Below are 19,113 nucleotides of genomic sequence, written 5' to 3'. Positions count from 1 at the left end.
GGAAAGGTATATAATAATTGACAGGCATGACATTTTATCAAGTGTAATCCATGCAGTTTGCCAGTTTTCTATTATCAATACATGTAGTTTATAGCAGTCAAAATCAGTGTCTGATACGGTTATCTCACCAACCACTCAGTCTACAAGAATACTCAGTTCCTCATAACTGATTTCATTTTTTTCAATTTATTAATACATGTAAGTTCACTGTGGATCACCTGATTTCATTGATTTACAAGCAATGCAAGTAGCTTTATGATATTCTAGACCATCAACAAAACAGGCATTGAGAATCAGCAAATCTAGTAACCCTGAGTCTTTGCTATTTCATCAGTCCGGTAGACAGAGTGAACACCAATGCAATGAGTAGGCACAAGAACTTGAGGCATTCACCTTGATGGTGGTCCCAGAGATCAAATATTAAACAGCTTTATTCATCATTGGGTATAACATCATCCTGGTAAATTGAATACCCTACTAGAAGCAACAGGGCTGTGATTACGCTCCGCAATTTTTTAACTTCTACATGTCCAAACGTAAATCTACAATGAAGTGCAACGATTGCCCGATGACTAGGGGAGTGAAGATCCGTCAAGGAGATTTAATGTTGTGCCCGAACTGCAATAAGAAGAGGTTTGGCAGGCTATCGCCAGAGCGGGTCACGACACCAACCAAGATGGCCGACAACAATAGCGAAGTGAAGGTCATTGACGCCGACTGTGATCAACTTCAGCGTCTACTTCAACCGGTTTTAGCACAGTTAGCGGAGATAGGGAGGGACTTACAGGATGTCAAACATCAACAAACACATCTGGCTAGCTCTATGGACTTTTTCAATGCCAAATTCGAGGAAATGTCAAACCGTATCGAAATCATGTCTCGGATCAACCTACAACTTCAAGAAGACAATCGAGAACTGGGTCAACGTGTACAGGCACTGGAGAAGGAACTAGCCAGTCTCAACCAGTATCATCGTAGAGTCAATCTAGAAGTCTCTTGTGTCCCAGAAAGTGACAACGAGGACGTTACCGCCAAAGTGCTGTCAATTTTTAAGAAGATAAACCCGTCAATTTCTGATAGCGACATTGACATAGCCCACCGTACGAAAGCTGCTGACCATCCAGTGCCACGTCTTCCCGCGCTCGACCTAGACCTATCATCGTTAGATTCACAACCAGGAAAGCCAGAAACTCCATATACGACAACAGAAGAAAATTAAAGGGTACCACTGCCAGAGATTTCGGACTTGATAGTACGTCAAAATTTTCATCAATGAAAATCTACTACCAGCAACACGTCAACTATACAAAGTAAACATATCCAGAAAGGAAGCCAGATACCAGTTCATGTGGACTTACAATGAGAAATCTATATCAAGAAAGACATCAATTCAAGACCACTCATCATATCAAGAGAAGCTGACCTCAGCCGCATTATTTAGTACAAGTAAGACACTTAAGAGACAGCCATTCAAAAAATCTACTCCTTTTCTCTATTTGGTATGGCTAACATCTAACTACTACTTTTCTAAACCATGTTTGAAGATATTGATGTAAATGACAGTGAAATAGTAAATGTAAGCCACCACTCCATGCCACCGCATGATTTTGATGATTGTTTTAATTCAATATTTCAAAAGTCATTCTGCTTATCCATGTCAATATCAGATCTCTACAAAAAATGTTGACAGCTTAAAGCTACTGTATGAAGACATCATTCACTCTCAATTTGCAATAACAGGCATTTCAGAGGTTTGGGACACAGATAATCTAAGTCTATATAGTATACAAGGCTACACACTAGAAGTCAGTTCACGAGAATCAGGTAGGGGTGGTGGGGTTGGGGCATACATTCACTCATCATTAGTTTATAAATTGATTAAAAAGAATGTGATACATTCAGAGTCTCTTTGGTTGGAGGTATCAGTCAATAATACTAAAATAATAATAGGAATCATCTATAGAAAGCCAAATACCGATATCTCTGAGTTTCAGATTAGTCTGCTTGATGTGCTAAATACGTTCAAACTTGATAAAACTAAATGTATTTTAATGGGAGATTTTAATATAGATGCCAGAACACATACAACTAATGTTAGTTCCTATTTTACATCTCTTGAATGCCTTGGTTTTCACCAGTTGATTTCTACACCTACCAGAGTGACCAGCTCATCTGAAACATTAATTGACCATATCTACACTAATATTATACAGTATCCATTCATGCCGGTACTTTAATTACAGATATTTCTGACCATTTTCCACAGTTTTTATTGTCATAGAAAATATGACAACAAATCTCTCAAAACAGTATAAAGTCTCATATAGAAATTACAAATTCTACAATTCTACTCGCCTTCTGTGAAGATCTAACTCATGCTCCGTGGGATCGAGTTTATAACTGTAAGGATGCAAATGAAGCATATAATAATTTTCAGAGTGTTTTCGATGAGTTGTGCAATAGACATGCTCCCATTAATGTACAAATTCGCAGTACAAAGAAAAACCGGAAACCATGGGTCACTAATGCAATTAAAAAATCAATTAATACAAAACACAAATTGTATAGTAAAGTGCTCAAATCAAACTTTGATGTCATTGTTGTTGATAGATATAAGAAATTTAGAAATGTGTTGTCTACTGTTCTCAGGAAAGCTAAACAAATGTATTACAACAGCATTTTTATGGAAAACAGGGTAATACCAATGTAATTTGGAAAACTATCAAGCAAGTCCTCGGAAGTCATGAGGAAAAGGCTAAAAATACCTTGCCAGACAGCCTACGAGTACTGACAAATGGAGTGCATAATACATTGTCAGCAAAACCTGACATAGTAAATGCATTCAATAATTATTTCGTCAACATTGGACCTGACCTTGCCAACAACATCGATTCTCCTCATAAAAACTTTAATAGTTACCTCACTGAACCCAAAACACATTCCTTTTTTATGTCCTCCACTACACAATCTGAAGTTCATAACATCATCTGCACCCTGAATCCAAAAAAGGCATGTGGCCATGACAAAATGCCAGCCAGACTTATAATTGATGGGGCAGCTATAATATCAAAACCCTTGGCATATATATTCAATCTTTCATTTCAGACTGGAATTTTCCCCCAATCTCTAAAAATAGCCAAAGTCACACCAATCTTTAAAAAACGCACAAAAGATGATCCAGGAAATTATAGACCTATATCAGTATTGCCCCTGTTAAGTAAGATTCTAGAAAAAATTGTCAATGCACGCTTAATTCAGTACATAGAAAAAAACAATATTTTATATGAGCATCAATATGGATTTCGTCATAAATACAGCACAAAACTTTCAATTGTAAATCTAATCAATTATCTTATCAACAACTTGATAATGGCAAAGTAACACTCGGTATTTCCTTGACTTCTCTAAAGCTTTTGATACAATCAATCATGAAATTCTTCTTTCTAAACTTTCTCACTATGGTATTCGAGGTCTTCCTTTACTTTGGTTCAGAAATTACTTACACAATAGATCCCAACTAGTCTCTGTCAATAATAATGCCTCATCATTCCTTAATGTTACATGTGGAGTACCACAAGGATCTGTCCTTGGACCTACCCTATTCTTACTATTTATCATGACATTGCCCGTTCCTCCACATACTTCAATTTTAGATTGTTTGCTGACGATACCAATCTATTTCATACTTTCCCTGCTAACCAAGTTAATATAAATTTAAATACTGTCGACATTCACCTCAATACTGTAGTGGACTGGTGCAGGGCTAACAAACTTACTGTAAACTACCTCAAAACAAATTACATTGTCTTCAAAATCATAACAAACATATTTTCTTGAATGGTACTCTACACATCAATAATACAGTTATCAATGAGGTTGAAGTGACATCATTTGTAGGTATTCACATGGACAGACATCTTAAATGGTCAAAGCACATTAAAATGATTAATTCTACTATCAGAAAAAAGGTTGGCATCCTTTTCAAATTGAGACAGTTTTTTACCACGCAATATCCTTATTCTTCTATACAAAACTTTCATCCTACCACACATCACTTATGGTCTTGAAGTTTGGGGTTCAACATATTCCTCACATCTCAATAGTATCTTTCTTTCGCAAAAAATGGCAGTCAGAGCTATAACTTTCAGTGACTTCACAGCAAACTCAGCTACTCTTTTCAAACAACTTAATATTCTCGATATATACAAATTACATAAATTACATATCAGTACATTCATGTATGATCTTATAAATAATAACTTGCCACACAGTCTTACAACATACTGTCAGTTGCCTTTTCATTGCTACAGTACTCGTCATAAAATTAATGGTAACCTTTATGTCCCAAGTGTCAACACTTCCTTGGGTAAATTCTCGATATCATATACAGGCTGCATCTATTGGAATACATTACCTAAACAAATTAAAACAAAACCACTAGAAGTTCGTTCAGACACTCCCTTTCAAGTCTCCTCATACACGGTTAGTGTTTTACATGACGAAGAGTTATATTCAACTTTACAAATATGTATATCATAGATATATAAATATATATATTTCACTATACATTTTGTTTTTTGTTTTTTTTTTTTTTTTGTTTTTGTTTTTTTTTTTTTATTTTTATTTTACATATTTTCTACTTATTCGTAATGTATTTTTTGTAGTTGTTCTTATTTACTTAGTTAGTTACTTAGCACTTTCAAGTCTACTTTTACACGATTGTTTTTTGGGTTTTTTTTTTAAGTGATGAAGAGTTATATTCAACTTTACTATATGTATATCATATTTAAATATATATATATTTTATATACGTTTTTTTTTTTCTCTCTTATCGTTTTCTTTTTTACGCATTTCTACTTACTCGTAATGTATCTATTTAGTTATATATTTATTTATGTAGTTGTTCTTTTATTCACTTAGTTACTTTGTTACAATTAGGTTACTTTGCAATCCCACTACTTTCATGTACACTACCCTCGATATACTTCAGTTTTCTTTTTTCTTCTTCGTTTCCTTGCTTTAACATCAAATGGCTTTGGGAACGGACTAGACTAGCATTTGCTATTTTCCGTTTCCATTTACCCTTTATCACAGCACAACTCAGATGTACATTCATCATTGATTGTAATATTATTATGATTAAGGGTAATAAAGATTATTATTATTAATAAGATTATTATTATTATTATTATTATTATACAGAATAACATTATGAATATGTATTTCAGATTGATCAACTGTCATCTCATTAACGATGACATACCAGCGCCCACATAGTCTCAGTTACCCAGACTGCTCTGTGAGGCTCTCTCTGGCCGCCCCAACACAGTCTGGGGAAATCCAACACACAAATCTCCGAGCAAGATGGATTGACACGGAAAAGAGCAATTCATCCTTGGAGCAAATGATCTATGATGTTATTATTATGTTTTGAGACAAAGTCATGGAAAATATAGCTTCAGCATGTCCAAGCTTATGTAGTAAGTGGCTTTCATAAATAATGTGAACTTTTGTATCCTGGGTCTATCATCTTCTACTTGTCCGTAAATGGAGCCGAGGCATAAAAGTCATAGTTCACATTCATTACTAATGACGGACTTAAGAATCCATGACTACATAACCTCTTATTTACATGTATATATTCCGTGACTTTGTCTCAAAATTTAAATTACATCATAGATCAGTTTCTTCCAGGATGCATCGCTCTTGTCCACGGTTGACTATCTTAGCTCGCACATCAGTGTCTGGGATTTCCCCAGATTGTGTTGGGAGGCCGGAGAGAGCCGTGAAGAGCAGTCTGGGTAACCGAGACAAGTACAAATACATGTAGCTTTAGGAATGGTAGGAAGCTATTCTGCTACAATACATAACCATTTGTTTGTCAACTTTTTCACTCCTACCATAGTAGTACTGACATTCTCTCAACTTTGCTACACTTCATGAACAATCAAGCAATTCACACTGACCAGTGTTTTTGCATCTGTGTGATACAATTTTATAATTAAGTGGTCATTGCCCTGTGTTTTGTCAAAACTTTAAAAATTTACACTCAAGGTTAATTTGCTCCATCCAGTAAAATGAATTCATGAAATTTAAAACATTCATGATATCAGTGTGGATATGCCATGAAGCAATCAATCAACTTACCTGATGTGGTAATTGTTTAACCTGTACCCATTTGTCATCCATTATTTGTGTTGTGTGTTGAACTCTCTCACAAACTGTAATAAATCATAATTTTATAATTGAGTTATTACACCTCTGTGTACTGTGCAGTGGAGCTGTTAAGATCAAAGTTGACTATGCTAATATCCTGATCAAACTAAAATGAGAAAGGAATGGCATTTATCTGTACATTCAACAAATAGTTCCTTACACAGTCATCTTTGATAAAATTCACTAGAACCGAAAATGAATGAAATACAATTATATTTATGATGACATACCTTCTTCATCATCAAATGTGATCATAGCTTCATTAGGTCTACTCCCACTCAATGGGTACACCACATTAGTGACATCACCTCCTCCATTGTGACTTTTCTGAAAGTGAATTGTCAGTTTCTCTTTGGTGATATAAGATGGAATGTCAGAAACCAGGACACTTCTCTTGTGAGCCATGCTTCTGTGATAGCATCGATAACTCTGAAAGACAAAAAGTCATCTGTATTTAATGTATAAACTCTGCAGCTGTCAAAATATAACCTATAAATATGACACAGGAACTGTATTCTAATGTATTGAAGAAATTAAAGAATGCTCCTAAAATTTTTTTTTTCTGTCATAAATGACACTGTTTGAGTTCTTTGTCTGTAAAAGGAATTTCAGGTGGCTAGAATTCTGTTTACAACTACTGGTACAGTACCAGGTAATTCACAAAAACTAAGTTTTTAACAAAAGACACAATGAATATCAGCTGTACACGCCTGCATATATCAGTGTTACATTTCTACTGGTGTATTGGTGCTTTTCAGTTGTCAAATAGGCCCTTACGGAGTATTGGTGGTTGTATACTATCAAACTAACATGTTACCATGGCAATGACTCAGTTTCACCCTGATTTCCTGGCTCTTCACCCCACTTCCTTCTGTGGAGGTCCAACTTAAAAAACAATGCCAACTGAATGCCACAATCTTTAATTAATTTGCAATGTGGAGAGGGAGAGATGCTTAAAACAAATGACAAAGCAAACTTGACACTGGTGGCGCTCATCATACCATCAGATAATTACTGTATGTAGGCATCTGCATTGTACATGTTGGGCAAAGAAAACAAGAGATTTTTTTTTCATCCTTTGCATTTGGTAATGTGATGAGATGACACAATTTTCTTTTTTCCCCTTTCTTTTCCCTAAGCTATGTGACACTATTAGTGATGTGTGATCTCTGCACTAATGGTTATAATTAACTTTCTACAGACAGCAGAATACCTTCCCTTCCTTGCATTTTAGGCTATATTACTGTACATGATAGATCATTCAAGTTGTGGTGCTAGCTACTTGTATAGGACTGCTGCTGGCGACGACCACAACAAATTTAATTCTTTTTGTCAGTTTTGTTCTATGGTTCAACCAAGGCCAAAAAATGTTGAGGCTATCATTATTACGGAATGCTGTAAACATCAGTCTGCAGACTTCAAAAATCAGTAAAGAATAGAACAATGCATTTTCAATAAATCAAAACTTGCCTGTATGAAACCTTAAACACTTGAGAATATAAACTCTTCAACATATTTCACTTAAAAGTACTGTAGAACAGAATTCAAACAACTACAAAATTTTAGATAAAAATATTTAAAGTTATCTTGACACTGTGTCAAAATTCAAAAGTGTTTAAATTTAAAACAGAATAACTACAAGTTAACAATGCAATCACTGCCTAGATGACATGGGTACAACTATGTAACAAATTCACTTCCATACAATGAAACTACCAGCAGATTAATAATACCCAGTTACCAATACTTAGATACTCACAAAAAAAGTTTACATTAGATGACCTATGGGTTAATACCTGTTTCTATCTTTAAATATAATATCTTACAAAAGTAACTTTGTTCCAATAAAACAGAACATTGAAATACCGTGAAAGTTTAAAATCTCGTAAGTATTAAAGAGGACTTATACATACCGATAATGAGTTCATGTTGAAGCAGTGAAAAGAAGTTGGACCAGAAACTTTCCAAATTCTCTGCTGACAAGTTTAACTACTATCAACGGTCAAAAGACAGTTACTGGATGAAATACTAAAATAGCTAAGCTAATCTACATATCAGTGTTCATCTATTGTCAAGTTTGCCTTCTGCACATTGAGTTCTACTTGAGTTACAACAAAGCCACCTCTGAGCCACTCACAACTCCTAACTCAATACCATAAAACATACCAAAGCATGTTGAGGCACAGTCTAGTTCTGGTAAACAGTTTGGAGTATCAAAGATCCATACCTCCCATAGGGACTGTGCTAATTCAGGCATACCTGGGCATGCACCCAGGGTGTTCAAACTACAGTATACTGCTGTACTCATATTACAATACATTGCTACTGAGTAGAAGCTATGCATGCATTTTTCCTGGCTTAATCCACTGGCAAATTATCATTTTAAAATGTTCATAATTTTTATGAATTATTCTTGTCTAGCTGAAGATACAAAGCACATTGACCATACTCACAAGTGGACAAAAAATGCAGCAAAATTACTGTCTTTCAAAGGCTTGTTTGTAAACACAACAATAACACTACACCAAACAATCCATTAACCTTGGTTTGAAACAGGAACAATAGGTCAGCATTTATTTTTGCAACTGTGGTTTATTATCAATTGCGGATTTCAGCCAACTCAAGCAATGAATTTGGCGAGCTTACTTATCTAGAAATTCTATTGCCTATGACTCTCTTCAAAGGTCACAATACAACAACAGAAGTATCAAGTCCTGCATGGAAGGTGATCCCATCATTGCAAACCACAGTGACAGAGGTCATTCTGACAACCAATTAATCAAATACCTGTGTGTCAATTTCATGTTAAGTTGACTACCTGTAAGGTACATGTACAGATCAGTTCAAACAATAGCGATTGTTTTGTCTGTTGATGGATGGTAATTCAACACCTAAACAGTTTTAGCATATCAAATGAAATTGGAAGACACTAGAGTGAAAACTAATACCTCTCTACACAGTGTCTTTGCTAAAAGCTTTCATGTATACACAGGTATAGTTGTACCCCAGGTAATGCCGAGTCTGCAACTTAATCCCACCAACTCCCTCAATAACTTGAGGGCGATATTGCTGCTAAGGAAATAAGTAATTCTTCCTCATAGGGGATTTCAGTAAAAAAACCATGCATACAAGAGATGTTAGTACACTATAGCAATTCTCTGCATAACTACATCTCCAATGTAACAAATCCGTCCATCTACATGATATATATGATAATTAAGGTCTACATATTCACATTTACAACAGCTTATACTTCCATGGATACATGGTCCATAGTTTACAGCTATCCGTAGCTGAATGGTTCAAACACAGGCACATGATATTATGGTAGCTGATAACAGAGGTCAAATTGTCAATATCGTGACAAAAACAGCAATAAACTTTGGAATTGGTACACAGAGAATGGGTTTGAACGAGTCCTTGCCAATCTTACCAGTACCACATTTGCCATTGATACCTAAGTGTGATTTACAATGCTTTCTTGCCAATGCAATAAAAAGTCATTAACACAGTTTATACCAATCAACAACCTTCCACTTTATCAGTTTTATTTTGCAATTCCCTCTTCTTCTCCACTAGTACCTTGAGAGGAAACATTAAACTACCTATTTTGAAATCTTCAAGTTCAGGACTCATGTACTGGTACATTTATGTAGAATTGAAATTTCCATATCAGCACTGTACCAATCTATGAAATGTAAAGACATGTTAGAACTGACACAAATCAACCCTAATAACTCATGACTCAACAAATTCATAGAAAAAAAAAAATATTAACCTTTATAAAGTATATAGTTCTATTTATTTTTTATGACCATACCTATGTATAGATTAAAATGTATGATCATTGATGTACTGTTATTTTTCCTGAAACACTGACAAAAAGTGAAAATACAGGGTACTACGTGTACTTTGTTCCAGATTTATACTAACTACAACAAATCATTGAATGGTATGGAAATACTGTTTTTCTACTTTAATAATGAACAGGAAGATAAAATTACCAAAGCACTGTATCTGCAGTGTACCAGGCTATTCATACAGTATCTAAGTTGTGTTTCCCTTCTGAACTTTGACCCCAATGATATCATGTCTATTGATACACAACTAACACAAAGCATTGGACAGTCATGTTGTTATTGGTGATTATCAGTTTCCTTATCATGTTTTCAAAACCACAGTCCCTCCACATTTAGAATTATTACAAGCATTCTGTGGTACAAAAACTCCACTTGTGTAATCCTATCACAATTCACATGATTCTATGCTGCAAAATGTTCATTTGGGTGATGACTGTTACACTGACCAATGGTATTCCCTGATAATGAGTGATATTAACAGTGCCATACCCATTATAAACCCTTCCAGATTATTTTTCTTAACAGACATACCATATGCTGTGATTTGTACCTGATTATCATTGAAATGCACAGCTATTGCTAATTGGCTCATTGTACAGCTATCTTGGCAGGCATTGGGCATGTAGATAATTACATATGAATGAATAACTTAACTGAGTTCATTTAAAGCATTAAAGGGATGGATTTTATCAAAGAAATCATATGCATTGCTACTATGCTAGAAGTGTAAACAAACAAGCCATGTTTCCTGCATGTACCGGTTATATTTTCTTGTCCAGACATGATTTATCACTTATGATTATGGTGGGAGATATGGATCTGATATACCTGTACAGGTCTGCAGATAACATAAGCATTTTTGAAATCACTACCAGAAACAAATATCAATGCTTTGTGGGAGCTACATGTAATCCTGCATTGTTGATGATAGTGTTAAAAAGTGTTCAGCTGCAGCCATAATTAGGCATATACAAAATTTTGGTAAAAGGTGGCTAAAATAAAAGTATAGGCGGTTACAATCAGTGTGTGAGCATATTAAGTTTGTGAAAAATGTCGTGATATTTTACAAAACTAATCATTTTCACAGCCAGCAAATTTTAGCTGACAGCAAGTTGTGCCAGCTGCTGGCTATGTTCTACATCCCTGAGCCTTACAATGTATGCACAGTGTACCATATTGGATGCCACATACAAATGTACATGTACAGTAACATAAGAACAGTATGACATACATACGCAAGAAAAGTGAAAGTGAAAATGCTTTTACCCAATGTACCAGTATTGTTAAAACTCATCAAAATTTTACATGTCTGAATATCAAAACTGGTAGAGATTTAGCAGGAATTCTAAACAAATACTTGACCAGCAATCTTGCACTGCCGGAAACATCTGCCTTGAGCCTTTGCAGTGGCAAATATTATCCAAAATTAAAGCAGCTACATAGCACCAGCCATCTTACATCCTATTCACTAGATGCTTACTCAGTGTTTTTGCAAAGGTTCTGGAATGTTGGTAAATGATTTGGGAACCCTGTTAACCTTTCTGCTGTCCCTAAATCTAATTGAATTGATATACAGAGGGGAACCCTGGTAACATTTGCAAGTTCAGTTAGTGTGGAAGCATGATCAGCATGTGTAACGCTGCAGCTCAACTTTTTTTTTAAACACTAGCATGTCAGTTATATATCACAAACCTCTGGACAATAGTACTAGCAGTTAGAGATGGTCTTGATTTGATAAAATTATCTAGCAATCCTACAATTCAAATCAGAACACCATCCAAGAAATTACCATGTGTCTGTGGCCACTACATCAAATGATGACCAGTCCTTATAAGATGAAATATATAATTATTAACACTTAGCTTTATTAGAGCAATGATTATGTAATAATAATGTAACACACCTGTGGACAATAGTACTAGCAGTTGGCATGTATTCCAGGCAGACAATTGCCTCTCCCATATATTCATAAAATAATTTTCTTTTACACGGATAATATTATTGCAATTCTCAAGTGTGTGAGATGCAAACATGTCATCATAGGTATCCCAACCAATGCAATGAAGATATTAAACATATTGTTTGATATGAAAGGAATACGCATACCACAAGAAACAAAAAGGTTGAACTTTTTTCAAATAAAAGGTGTACTTGACAAAGTTTTCCCAAGATTCATTTCATATAATACAATACTTCTGCAACAATAGGCTTGGGCAATATGATACAGATGTTGCTGTTAGGTCATACTTCTGCTGAGTACTTGTGACTTTTGTCCTATGGCCCTACACTGTACCGGTACATGTGGTAGTTGAGCTCTTACTGTACTGCTCAGGCTTCACAAAGCAGGAGGTATTATCCAAACTTTGGCAAAGATTGTTGTATATTTTGTTTATAATGTTTAAAAAGATATTTAAAATGCAACAAACAAGATGACTAAAAGAAAAATGACCAAAAAACATGATTACGCATGTTGAATGAAGATCAGAATACTTGCTATTAATAATATTGTCAATATTCACATTGTACACATTTGTCTCACATTAAACCCGCACCAAGGTAACATTGACATGCAGAGTGAATGTAGGTATTTCAAGTCCTGGACAACATGTTTTGTGAATTAACTTATCTTGTTGCATTCATGTTTTTTTTCTATTTTACAATACTGTCAACAATATCTGTGAATTCTTGTATGGTGTGTTTCACAAGAAATAAGACGTCATCAATTATCCTTCTTCAGTACTAAAGAAAACTGGCTTTTTTTAGAAATAATGGTATGGTGGTGTTAATGAATACTGATTTCATAGTAAGTTTAGTTTAATGGGGTTCCCACCTTACATGTATCTTACAGGGGTACTTTTGGAATATCAATGCAATCCTTATCAAGAGACAACAGACATGGTACCAAGGTTTCTGAATCACTTAACCTCACAGAGGTTCCCAACCCTTATCAAAAACACTGCTATCCATTTACTGATTAATTAGTGGTTTTAGTAGTACTGGTATGCTTTGCAGTAGTAGTAGTATCTGCTGAGAAATACATTTCAATTTATCCTACACCATCCCATATCATTGCAATGTCAGTCCTAATTACCTGTACCTTGTATTATATCCTCTAAAGGAACAAAAAATTGTTTTTGAACTTACATGAAGATGAACACTTGTTCATTCCAGTTCTTTGGATGATTTTGCAAGTTTTATATTTGATGTGCTGACTACCAACTGTCAACTTCTAAGTCAATCGTTAACTGCTAAAGACATTTATAAATTCACACTTTTATAATAATTTCTTTAGAAATTGCTTCTCACATGGATCAATTTTAAATTGAGTTTAAGTTAAGTTTGTGTTTTACTCTAAGCAGTTAATGATCTATTTCTTATGGTCTACCTGTACATTATGGGATTGATTGTGACTTCAATTTTTGTTACCTAGGATACCATAACAGTACTCTCTCACAGACTATCAATGCCAATACTGGTTACAAGTGAAACCTGACCATTGATCTCTATGGTATCAGCTTGGTTGCACAACCTGGGTGGTAAAAGTAAGGGCTGTTATTGACACCTATCGAATAGTTCCGTGGCCTTTGCTAGAGAACAAAGAAGCTTACGTATATGTCATTGAAGAACTAAAACTTGCTCTATTCGCAATGTCTTAAATAGTTTATATGACACAAATGTTTTATAGAATAACTTAATTTTCAATTCTCTGATCACTTGAACGCGATGGAAAGTTCCTACCACTAGCTGTTCCAACACACTGCATGAGGTCCATGAGTTATTATTTTAAACATTTATCAAAATAATTAGTAGGAATAAAAGGAAAATATTTGCACAGAGGTAGTGGCAGTTACTACTGTCACCTGGACAACGAACACCTACCAGGTGCTCTTCTACAGTGAATTTAGAATTAGACTTAAATACAAAAATACCAGGAAAGTTTGGGAGGCTGACATGAAAGAGTGCAAGCTCCCAGAACTCATCACTAACTATTAACAGAGTTCAATGTTCATGTAACTGTGGTTCTCTTGGCGTATCATTAATTGCTATCACATCGGTAAGTTATTGGGTTAAAAATTCATTTATCTCTCTTTGTTCTTAAAACCTGCACAATCCTTGAGGGAGAAATTAGGACTAGAAATTCTCAAAATCATTTGAGTGCTAGATTAAAAAAAAATCTTGTGGAAAATACAACTTGGGAATTTTGAAAATCTATTCTCAGCAATACAACTTGGGAATTTTGAAAATCTACTCTGAGCAGTTTCCACATTTTAACCTTTATTGTACGGTATGTCTCACTAAAGCACTGCAGCTAATGATACAGAGGTTATCAGATGTACCATGTAGAAAACTCATTAATCATCTAAGTTCTATGGCACTATTTGTACTCAAATGATAAGTGACACAATATTTGACCTTTATTAAAAGTTATTTAGCGTCTTGACTTCAGTTTGACAACTTGGGACAAATTTTGATGAAAGTAGTTTGACATGGTCCTTCATCACTTGGGGAGTATATTTTCCAGTTATTTTCATTTATATGATGATTTTATAACATTATTAAATTACTTAAATTATATTAAATTGGTTTACACATTTACATAAAATACAATTATGAAAATGCTAAGATCAAAACAATATAAAAGGGGCATTTGAGTGCTGCATTCACTGTTTCAAGTGAATGGGAATAGTAAGTTTTATGGATTCACACACCTAGCTGCGTAGGATTGGAATATGAATGATGGGGCACCTACACAGACACTTGCAAAAACTGGTATGATTTAATCAGCAAAACATCCCAGTTTATGGAGGGACCGTGGAAATACTGGCTAAAAATCCCTCAGCTCCAATTAACAGTTGGTGCTGGTTACAGAATGGGTCACGAGTCGGGTCTGAGTCGCCGAATCGAACAGTCGTCCTTAACAAAATTGCCACAATTTATATTGCAGCAACCGTGACGGAACTAAGTTTGTCCACTGTGAACTGACCGTGGACTGGTTTGTCAATAGTGAAGATGTCACCTTTCAGAAAACATTTACTTATGTTTGTTTATTTTTTTATCCGTATCAATTGTGATTTGTTTGCCCAAAGAAGATGGTGTTTACACGCGTGCGACAGGAAAGCACCAGTCTCAAGATGCTAACACAGCTATAAAAATGTGGTCGTTCGAGGATAACCGACCGAAATGTTGAAAATGAAAGCAGCGTGCACAGCAGACATTTTGTTGTTAACCAAGTCCTGACTTGCAAATAGCCATACACGCCTACCACCATGCAATGCGCTGTACACCGCGCGTCATAGCGACAGCGACCAGTTCACAATCACAAGTCGCGAAAAGAACGGACGCAACAAGAATCCAAGTTTCCCCTTTGTAATCTTATTGCGTTGGTGTAAAGCTAATTTAACAGAATTTGAAATGCGCTACCACTTTTACCTTCACAGTCGAGCTTCTTCGGTCAGAATGTGGTCATATTCTGTGCAGAAAATAGCTCCGCTGTTTTTCGTACGGACGGTATGTAAAGTAAAGGTTAGCTCCCGACCCGGAAGCACTACTCTTCAGGGGATCCCCCAATATTTCCCATAATGCATAGTATCCAGCTGTTTATGCAGTGTTGACATGTACCATGTGCTTGTGGAATCGTGCCTCAGACTCAAGGAATTTTATAACTTTACCACACGATTCTGTGGCATTCCAAAAAGACTGTCCGTCTTCCTGCGCTCAACAAACTCGATATCCGAACAATTACTATTGAGTAATGTTTATATAGCCCTAGGACCTGCCATTCGAATGATGTTCGCACTGAAGATGGCATTTCGCAGCTTAAGTTTGATGAAATTCTGTTTTCAAACTTTTGAATGGAAACGATGTCTTAGAAGAGCCATTGCGGTGAATAGTTTCAATTTACAAGCTTGCCGTTCAATGCAAAGCGATTCAAAGCCAAGCGAGGTTGAAAGCGAGAGTCTGCATATTCCGGTGATGCTAGAAGAAGTACTCAACTTTCTCGCACCCAAGAATGGACAGGTATGTTTAAATGGAACCCACGTATATGGGGGTGGGGTGGGGGTGGGGGTTGAATCATTCGTGCAAATGTGGATCGTGTCTCCCAGGAATGCAGACTTAGATATAAATTTATATGAAACCCATGTATATGGAAGTGGTATACATGTTCTAAATCTGATTCTGATTACTAAACTATGTAGTGAGGCGACTATCACCAAACGAAAACAGCAAGTTAAGAACAAGCAAAGGTGGAATTTCAACGTCGCTATTTCTACATCTGAATTTATCAGATTAACATTTTCTATGAAATGACTCGAAACTTTTGTAAAAGTTGTTACTTTCTCTGTGTAGCTCATCGCGGTGGTTTGTCAAGTATGCCCTGTGGTAAAATTAGTGAGAAATTGTAACATTTTAGAGAAATATAAATATCACTTTCCAACAGTTCATTTTTGTAAAAACAGCAATATTGTTGCTCTTACAAGGGCAAGATATAGGCCAGGAAAATTTACTTGAACACAATTCATAGAAAGTCAATTTCTTTTCTTTTGCCAGGTTTTTATAGACATGACATTTGGAGCCGGTGGACATAGCAAAGCTATTCTGAATTCAGCTGAAAATATTACACTGTATGGTCTAGATAGAGATCCAATAGCTATCTCAGTTGCCAAGCAACTTGCAGCAAGGCATTATGGGTGAGTAGCAGCTTCAATGTCAGTGACCAAAACAATAAAAATTGCATTGAATAGAACATAATTTTGAATAATCTTATTGGGTTAACTCATTCAAGCATGTCATTTGCACTTAGATTCAAATATTGCAACATTAACTTTATTCTTGTTTTACTATTTCTTTCCGTTTTTCTTTCTGTGGTATATTTCTTATCGCAAAAGAGACAGACTGGTAGCAATGGAAGGAAAGTTTAGTGAACTTGGAAACCTTCTTAATTTTCATGGTGTGGATGAGAATTCCGTAGACGGAATACTCATAGATGCTGGATGTTCATCAATGCAAATGGATCAAGCAGGAAGGGGATTTTCCCTCAGCAAGGATGGCCCTCTGGATATGAGAATGGATGGAAATAGGTATGACCTTTCTCATAAAGCTACACTATTGATATCATGTCAAGTTTTTAATGGATTTTAATTTGGCTGTATGTTTTTTGTCATCTTTCAAAGTTGATATGATTTGGATAATGCACTCTTGACCTTCATTTTACTTTGCTGCATAAATAATGTTGTTACCATTGTATACTCGTGTGTTTTCCTTGAAATTAAATCTATAAGCAGTAAAAAGCTCTTTCGTTTTAGATATCTCATTTCGTCATAACACTTCACTGTGTAGCTACAAGACCATTGCCATGGTGATATCAAATAACTCAATTCCTGTCAGCGCCGTACTTATCAATCAGTCTGCAATCTGCATATTCCTTTTAAAATGCATTTATTTCAAAATAATCTTTTAAAGTACTGATGACTATCATACCTCAATCAAAAAGGATGTAAAATAATGTTAGAACTAATTTACATGGAGAATGTCTAAATTGTGAATGGTATAAAAGGACAGTTTCCTGAGAAAATAGTGAGTCAAAGTCCTATGCCTCTGCAGTGTTGCACTCCAACAAAGGAAAGACATCTTGACAAGATTAAATTTTGACACTACAAGTATAGAAGTCAACAACTTGTAAAGTTGTATTTAATGAATAACAACATGTGAGAGAGAGAGAGAGAGATCTTCACATGAAATCAAAGTGCTCAATGACAAAATTACTTCAAATACAATGACTTTACACTTGAAGTATTTTCTTATAAAACAGCTGCTAAAAAAAAGGAAAGTTTCATTTGTACTCTGTATTTTTATTGAACACATTTCTTATTATATGTCACAGGAATCCTAACCAACCCACTGCGGCTGATGTTGTCAATGCTCTCAGTGAAGCTGATCTTGCTAAAATTTTCAAAACTTATGGTGAAGAGAAACAATCACGCAAGATTGCCCGTGCCATTGTTGAGTATCGTAGAAGCTGGCAGCCCATATCTACAACAAAGGAACTAGCCCACATCGTATCATGTGCTTTCACTCACAGAGAGGCACAGAAACGTAAAGACAAACTCAGTAGACCAACTCACACTGCTACGAAGACTTTCCAAGCTTTGCGTATATTTGTTAATAATGAACTGAATGAACTTGCCTTTGGTTTAGAGGAAGCTCAGAAATTCTTGAAACCAGGTGGTAAGTTAGCTGTGCTAACGTTTCATTCCTTAGAAGACAGAATTGTGAAGAGATTTTTAAGAGGCATTGATTATTCTGAGAAACCAAGCATGAGTATTGGAGAGAAAATGAGAAGTGGTATGGACAGAAATGTCAAGAGGAAAGAGTGGAGAGAGATCAATAAGAAAGTTATTGAATCATGTGATGATGATGTAGCAAGCAATCCAAGGGCTAGATCTGCTAAACTAAGAACTGCTATCAAAATTGATGACAGTGAAAACTAAATGATTTTCATGTCAGTGGCCAATGAGATGAAACATGTCAAAAAATGATGTGAAAATGATATAGATAAGTGGTGCAGATGAAGAGGTACCTCCTGATAACTAAGTGCTGGGTTAAGGCAGTTTTGAACTCTTTAATGTCTTCCATGATTATTTTAGTGAATACTACCCTTAATCATAGTGTTTAGCAATTGATTTGCTCAAAAATAGGATGATAATAATTTTTGATGGTAGTATAACATCCAATATAGTTGACTTTCACTTCAAGTTTTTCCAGCTCACTGTTCTAACTGCCCTTCTGTCAATGCCTCTCTGAATGAAAGTTGCCAGTTTTCTGTAATACCAGTGTTTTGTTACCGTAAATATTTGTCACTGTATGAATATCTCCAATTTGCTTCATGTGGGATATACCGGTATGTCTCATTTACATTTGATTGATATCAGATCAATGGGATTGACAACACCTGAAGCTAATGTCCTAGTCTATTCAGTTTCTTTCACATAATTTATACCAGAGTAGTCAAATCTACAATAAAGCTCTAGTAATCTTT

The 19,113-nt window shown here is 35.4% G+C and overlaps 2 protein-coding genes across 4 annotated transcripts in view; one reads left to right on the top strand and one right to left on the bottom strand.

The window, feature by feature from the left end:
* The window catches only part of LOC139120804 (uncharacterized), a 29,669-nt gene extending 14,058 nt beyond the window's left edge, over positions 1–15,611 (bottom strand). The window contains exons 1-3 of one of the 3 annotated variants that reach the window (XM_070685369.1): positions 15,507–15,611; positions 6,447–6,645; positions 6,148–6,221 (exon numbers count right to left, since the gene is read on the bottom strand). In XM_070685369.1, coding sequence (XP_070541470.1) covers positions 6,148–6,221; positions 6,447–6,621 — 249 coding nt within the window. In that variant the 5' untranslated portion in view covers positions 6,622–6,645; positions 15,507–15,611. Of the gene's footprint in view, positions 1–6,147; positions 6,222–6,446; positions 6,646–8,129; positions 8,224–15,506 lie in introns of those variants that run through there. The other 2 variants (XM_070685368.1, XM_070685367.1) reach the window with 2 other exon arrangements.
* LOC139120807 (12S rRNA N(4)-cytidine methyltransferase METTL15-like) lies at positions 15,557–19,113 on the top strand. The gene is made up of 4 exons (XM_070685372.1): positions 15,557–16,094; positions 16,626–16,765; positions 16,964–17,155; positions 17,959–19,113. The coding sequence occupies exons 1-4, from the start codon at positions 15,690–15,692 to the stop codon at positions 18,563–18,565; spliced, it is 1,344 nt and encodes a 447-aa protein (XP_070541473.1). The 5' UTR covers positions 15,557–15,689; the 3' UTR covers positions 18,566–19,113.

The sequence above is a fragment of the Ptychodera flava genome, chromosome 20 (genome assembly GCF_041260155.1).
Source record: "Ptychodera flava strain L36383 chromosome 20, AS_Pfla_20210202, whole genome shotgun sequence".
NCBI classification, from domain to species: Eukaryota; Metazoa; Hemichordata; class Enteropneusta; family Ptychoderidae; genus Ptychodera; species Ptychodera flava.
This window is presented reverse-complemented; position numbering and strand designations above follow the sequence as displayed.